Source organism: Lynx canadensis, chromosome C1 (genome assembly GCF_007474595.2).
Source record: "Lynx canadensis isolate LIC74 chromosome C1, mLynCan4.pri.v2, whole genome shotgun sequence".
Taxonomy (NCBI): domain Eukaryota; kingdom Metazoa; phylum Chordata; class Mammalia; order Carnivora; family Felidae; genus Lynx; species Lynx canadensis.
Genome location: NC_044310.1, coordinates 36,296,197 through 36,303,349, shown reverse-complemented (window position 1 = coordinate 36,303,349; position 7,153 = coordinate 36,296,197). Strand labels below are relative to the sequence as shown.

General features: G+C 46.5%; 1 protein-coding gene across 1 annotated transcript in view; it reads left to right on the top strand.

The window, feature by feature from the left end:
- Window positions 1–5,666: 5,666 nt before the first annotated feature.
- LOC115519995 (phosphatidylinositol 3-kinase regulatory subunit gamma) overlaps window positions 5,667–7,153 on the top strand; it is a 129,676-nt gene continuing 128,189 nt past the window's right edge. The window contains exon 1 of the mRNA XM_030323931.1: window positions 5,667–6,469. Coding sequence (XP_030179791.1) covers window positions 6,364–6,469 — 106 coding nt within the window. The 5' untranslated portion in view covers window positions 5,667–6,363. The remainder of the gene's footprint in view (window positions 6,470–7,153) is intronic.

Here is a 7,153-nt window from a genome sequence, read left to right as displayed (position 1 = left end):
TCTTAGAGAGTTTAGTTTCTACAATTTTTGTTTATTTGCTCAAAGAACATTCACTGGCTACCCACTGTGTGCCAGGCCTGATATTTGGCACTAATGATTCAAGAACACGTTCTCCACCCATGAAGATCTCCCTCATGGTGGGGGAGAGATAGATCTAGAAAAAGACACTTTGAACATGGTGTGCCAAGGGCTGTGCAGAGGCTGGTACAGGGGGCTGCATAAGCAGAGTCTGCACGATCAGATGCATGGAAGTGGGAGTTTGCCACTTGACAGTGGAGTGTGTTTTGTGAGGAGAAATTTCTCCTGTTCTGAGGACTTCAGTACTTCAGTATGATTAGTCTTAGGAGTGACAGGATAGAACTGTGTGAGAAGAGATGGAAGAGGTAGACAGGGGCTAGATCATCAAAGCCTTGAATGCCAGTCTGAGAGATTCAAAATTTAGCCTATAGGCAAAAGGAATCACGGCAGGGTTTGTGCAAGGAAGTAGTATGTTCAGATTTTTTAGAGCCATCACTCTGTGCATAGTATGGACTGGAGGAGGACAAGACAGGGAGATTATGAGGAGGTTGTTGCAATCTGATCAAAGATGATGAGGGACTCTTTGGTGACCTGATATTTGGGTCAGCTTTCACTGAAACGTTTTCAGGCTTGGAGCTAATGCTACAGATTTGGAAAACAGAAACTCCCCTTGAGTTTGGGACAGCTCAAATGTCACCTCCTTGATGTTATTACCTGCATGTGGGAAGAGATCATCACTGTTTTGGAGGCTCACATAGCACTTTGTCAATTTCTCTATTATAGCCTTACATGCCTATAATTATTTATTCCTTTGTTGGCCCCTCCTCTGTGAGCTCTGGACTCAATGTTAGACACTCTGTCTTATTCATTTTTGTATCCCCAGTGTTTAGAAGCATCCATTAACACTTGCCAAGTGAATGAAAAGGAGAGGCAAGCTGTGGTACAGTGGAAAAGGTACTTACCTGGCTGTTGGGACCTGGGGCTCTAATACTGGCTCTGCTACTAAGTACCTGAGTGGCTTTGAACAAGTCCCCTCACTGCTCTGGGTCTCAATTTCCTCATCTGTAAAATGAGAATAAAAATACAACCCTCTTCCTCAGGGTTATGGAGATTAAATGAGGTAACAGAACTCACCAGCTGCCTGCCCTGTTTGTGCCCTGCCCTTGTCAAACAGCCTAGACTATTGTTCCTGTCATTTGGATCTCATTTGCTCTCTCTTTCCTGGTGAGAGCTGAGCTGAAAGCTGTTGCCTTGATGGAGGGGAAGTTTAGGGCAGCAGCATGCGGATCATCCAGGTGACCCCTGTGTTGCTGGAAGGGCAGATGACAAAAAGAGGGGAGCATGTTAGGCTAGAGAGAGAGATCTGATTTTTTGTGACCCTAAACCTGTGGGAGGACCCAAAGTAGGGTGAGGGAGGCAGAGAAGATCGTTATCATGTGCTGAGGGGTCTGAGGAAGCCCTCTAACAGTGCCCCCTAAGCCCAGGAGTTTAGCAGCATCTGGAGGAATGCCACTTCCATGAAGACCATTTATTCATCCAGTGTTACAATTTTTCAGTGCCTTGGGATGATGTAATTAACAGTATCAGAGATTTTCTTTTTTCTTTCCTTTTTAAAAAAAGTTTTATTTAAATTGCAGTTAGTTAACATACAGTGTAATATTAGTTTCAGGTGTACAATATAGTGATTCAACACTTACCTACATGACCACAAGCGCACTCCTTAATCCCCATCACATAGTTTGGGATGTACAAGAGAGGTAAAAAATTGCAAAAGCAAGTAAAGGAATACCATTCTGAAAAAAATGGAAAATCATGATTGTAGACACTACCATCTCAAGAGATGACTATCAATTCTCAAGTGAGAGGTCTTTCTAGAAGATACACTAGCATTGTTTGCATTATAAAGCCAAACTTTTCTGGGCACCTGGCTGGCTCTCTCTTGGAACAGCACGCAACTCTTGATCTCAGGGTTGTGAGTTTGAGCCCCACATAGGGTGTAGAGATTACAAAAAATAAGCTAAAAAAATAAAATAAAATAAAGGCAAACTTTACCATCAAATCTTGCTGTATCCCAACTTACAAGGCATGTGGTTCAGGAGGTCCTTGAATCTGCAACTGATGATTTGTGGAGTTGTCTTGGAACTCCATTTATTGAGTTTATTTAGCTGTATGGACTTGGCCTTATCATAAGACATTTGACCAAGAAACATGATGAGAGGGCAGGGGGAAAGAAGAGAGGGATTGAGGCCTGTGATCCTTCCCTAAAGGCTCAAGTCAGTCCTGGTGTTAAAGCTAGTGACGTTAAAAAAATAATAAAAGTGTGTTTCCATTTTGCAAGGCTTTTAAAAAAATATTGTGTGCTCAGATGGCACCTTTAATCACGAAGAACTTTTGGCTGAGTTCCAGGCTGATTCTGCTGGCACAGAGAGCTCTGAGATCATACCCTATATTCAGTGCACAAGAGAAATATTTCATCCATCTCTGAAATAAAGAGGGGGAAATGGAGCATATTTGAACAGTTTGATAGCAAGACCATACCAGGGTGAAAAGTGAAGGACACCCTATCTATTTGGAGTTACAGAAAGGTACTATTAATTCTAAGTAGTTAAGTGGCATTTTTGTTTTCATTCTTAGTGTTTCAGAATAAGCTAAGAAGCTTGTATAAATCTGAAGGCAATCTCCTATTTCATATAAATCTCCTATATATAAAGGCATACAGATTTTGTGATTTATCTAAGACTACTTTAAATTAAAAAAAGAAAGGAGGGAGGCAATGGGGAAAAAAAATCCCAAAGTAGCAGGTTGTGACCCAGGAGTTTGAGCTCTTAGAGCTGAATTTAATCCACGCCCAGGCCAAATATAATTCTCCAGGATGGAAACGGTCCAGGACACCAGAGCTAACATTCTCTACCTTTGCCAAAGAGCCTGAGGCGGTTTGATGACATGCAGTCAGAACCTCACTTTTATTTCTCAACTGAAGGAAAGTAAGGCCAGCATCATATGACAGGCACTTCCCACCATGACAGGGCACTGATTCAAGCCCATCCAAAGGAAATGTGTTTCCCCTTGATTCATCATTGCTTCTTGCATCACTGTTATTTTTTGGAGGTCTCCTATTCAACGCTTTATTTGTTGGATAGTTGGAGCATATAATTTTAGGTGGCAAGGTTGAATCAAGCCTTACTCTGTGTGCCAGTGTTGAGGACCAGATTATACACTGTGCTGCTTTACTACATCTCTCAAAGTCTTAGCTGTGGGAAAGGCTGGGTGATTGCTCTGCATATTAGAAATTGAAACCCCACCACTAAATGATGAAAAATGGTCCAGGCAAAAACTGCTGTGGACATCTGAAAGCCATTATCTTTTCCACACTTCCTCTCTTCACCTTCATTTTGTTTGGGAATGCACAGGGACACCCGTGAACAAAAATAAACCAACTTGCCCTTGACTGATTGTTCTGCCTTTTGAGTTATCACATGTGAGTACTTCTGGCTCCCAGATATGGTGAAGTAAAGAGACTGCTGGGAAGCCAGCCACAAATTAGAGTTGATCTTCCAGTATCTTCTACCTAGAGAAATGGTTCAGCCCCAAAGTTGATCTGGCTTCTGAATCATGTTTGGGATTTCAGAAATGTGAAAAAGAAAGCATGTAAGAATCTTGATGTCTTTTGTCAGTTCAACCTTGTCCATTTAGTCTTACTAGCCCTTTTTTAATCCAAGACTCTATACAGAGCCTATATCCAGTATCTTCTACCTAGAGAAATGGTTCAGCCCCAAAGTTGATCTGGCTTCTGAATCATGTTTGGGATTTCAGAAATGTGAAAAAGAAAGCATGTAAGAATCTTGATGTCTTTTGTCAGTTCAACCTTGTCCATTTAGTCTTACTAGCCCTTTTTTAATCCAAGACTCTATACAGAGCCTATACATATTTTGACTGCTTCCGGGAACTGTCTCAATTTAGAGCACCGAAGGCAGAATCACTTTAGGAGGTAGAGGGTGAAACGTGGCAACTTTTCGACAGGAATGAATCAATATAGCAGAGCCATTCAGGGTAGGAGGTTTTGCTAGGGCTTAAAGCGGGTTGTCAACCCAAACACAATGGGCTTTGTTACTCCTGTGTAAAGAGGAAATGGAACAGTTTTTGGCCTCCCCAGACTGTATTGTACGGTATGCAGGATGGCAATTCCAAGCATAACCTTTAGGAGACACAAATCTGCTTTTGGCTATTCAGTGTTCCCCAGCAAGTTATTTAGCTGTCTCTGAAATGCATGGAAATAGTCAGTTTTTCATAGTCTTATCATAGTTTTAAATTTGGGGAAGGGACTCGGTGTATGTGGAAGGGGGTCTGTCAGGGAAACAGAATAAAGCCTTTTTGGCTGGGGATTCTAACACCTGTGATTTGTCTTAAATCACAGACGCACTGTAATTTCAAGGCATGTTTTCTGCCGTGAGCACTCGAGCTGAGGGGCCTGCTGTGGCTCCTCACTATTTATTTCAGGTGTGGGGAGTTACCTCTGAGTTCAAAAGTCCTTGCGTGGGAAGCGCAGAGGAACTGCGAAATACCTCCTTAAGAAAAGCCTAACCGCTCAAGGGGAGAAGCCGGGATTGGGTTCCGGTAGCTGCCTGGGAAAGCTACAGGGGGGCATGGGCATCTCATCTCACGGAGTGGTAACAGTCCTGCAAGTGGGTTTGGGGGACCTTTTCTTTATATGGCAACTTATCGCGAAGAGTGGGGGCTGCCCAGCACAGTGAAGAGGTCTGTGGGGAGGGATTCTGCCCGGGGACCTCCTAAGGACCGGAGGAGCCCAAGTCCCTCCAGGTGACAGCAGGCGCCCCTCTCCGTCCGCTCCCCTCCCCCGCGGCCAATCTCCGGGCAGAGGTGTCTTGCGCCAGGCCGTCTCCCTCCCCCCCACCTCCCCAACTCGTCCGGCCCGTCCCAGCCTCAGCGGGAGCCCCGCCTGTCTCCGGGCAGCCAGAGCCCCTGAGCACTCGCCCAGCCTGTCAGTAACCGCCGTTTGCGCTTTCTTTCTTTCTTTTTTTTTTTTTTTTTTCCTCCTCTTCTTTTCTTTCCCCCTTCTGCCTTTGTCCCGCTTAGTAACTGGGCTTCGACCAATCGCCGCCTTACCGGCCAGCGCCGGCTGGATCCTGATTGGCCTACTTGGGGCGCGCAGCCGTCTCCCGCTCCTTCGCTGGAGCAAGGCAGACAAAAGACGCAGGCTCGGGCTCCGGCAACCCGGCTCAGCCAATCACCACGCACCTTATCCTTTCTTTCTACCCCCTCCTTTTCTCTCGCAGCTTCCCCCCGGCCTGGCTCGCGTGCTCCCGGCACTGACTCCTGGCGTGCGGCCAGCGCCCGGACTGTACCATTTTGATTGAGGCTGGGGGGAAGAGAGGATCGATGATTAAGAAGCCAAAGCCCAGAGATCGTTGGGGAGAGTTGAAAGTCGAGATGAAGGACGGTTTTCTGTACAATTTCTCAGGCACCTGATGGAATCCCCAGTACTTCGAGTCGGAATAGAGGGGAGGAACAGTAGTTATGTTGCGTGTCCCCCCTGCCGGGTGCGGTTGGGTGGCGCCTCAGCGGGGGAGCGTGAGGCGGGGGAGGGTGTCCCCCTCCGCGCCGTTAAAATGAAACTCTAGTGGCTGGAGTCAGGGCAGAGCGTGAGGGGAGCCGGCACAGGCGGGCTTGCTTGCAGCCCAGCGGGAGCGGCCAGCCGGGCAGAACTAGCTGGACTTTCCGACGGGCCCCCATCCCGAGGCTGCGGCAGCTTCGGTTCCGAGCCTGACTGGAAAGGAGCCCGAGTCCCGGCCCCTGAGGGGATCGCTCTCTGCAGACCAGTGGGACCCCGAAACTTGAACGCAATACCTACTCCCTTTTTATGCCTTCCTTTGTCACTTCCTCACCTTTCTCCCAGCGCGTTCTTTTTCCCCCCTTTTCGTTCTCCCTCCCTCGAAGGACACAAAAGTGGCTGCCGAGGAAAGATTTGGAGGCAGTGGGAGCTTTTCTCTTCGGAGAGCGACCGTGTGGAAAGAATTTTTGGGAAGCAGCTTTCTAACACCTCAGCCCTCCTGCCCCCCCAAGCCTCTCTTTACCTCTCTGAGGAGAAAAAGCCCGTAGATTGAAAGTTCGGGGGGCATCTTGCTGGGTGCTGTAAGAGGAAAGTGGGGGAGGACCCCGTCCTCGTCCCGGTAGTTGGCTGGACTTGTACCGGCCGTTGGAAACCCCGAAGTGCATTTCCGTGTGGGACTTTTATAGATCTATATTTTTAGATTTTTAAATATCAGATAAAAAAATATATATATATGCTTTCTATATATTTCCTGACGACCTGCCCCTGACAGCGCGATGTACAATACGGTGTGGAGTATGGACCGCGATGACGCAGACTGGAGGGAGGTGATGATGCCCTATTCGACAGAACTGATATTTTATATTGAAATGGATCCTCCAGGTACTTGGGAGAGAAAAAGAATCTTGTGATGGGTCTGATTGGTATATAACAAGACCTTAGTGATGTTTTCAGGGCAGAAGTGTTCCTGGGAGCTCTAGGTTTGGGATGAGGGGCAGATTTGCAGTTAGAGCTGCAGTAAAACTGCTTCTGGTATACCCGTTTAAAGTTTGCAGTTAGGACCCCGATCCTATTGTCCTGCGAGGGTGGGGGTGGGGGCTGGAGTGGGGGTGGGAGGAGAGACTCATTTCTTTTACTTCTTTTTGCCTATGCGTGTCGTTCAGGTTTTTGTTGTGCACCCCCCGGTCCTTCTCTCTCTCCCCCCCCCCCCCCCCTTAAAGATCTTCTTCCTGCATAGGATGCTTTATATCCGAGCCTTGAAGTCAGCCTTTCCCTTTAGGGAAATTCTTTAAAGCTTGTCGTTTCATACGTTCATCTTATTTGATTCGTTGTGTTCTACCTTCGTTAACTTCTGAAACTGGGTTGCCTATGTGATAATTCATTTTAAGACCCCCCCCCCTTTTTTTTTCCTCTTACAGAAACCAAATGCTGGTTAGTGATTTTCAGGAATTGGGCGTTTTTATTCAGTCATGGTCTTAGCCTGAGGTTTTTCTTCTCGGAATATAGTCGCTTAGAGAGATCTGCGTGCAGTATTTTATTACTCTTTAATTTATGGTAATTTAATTT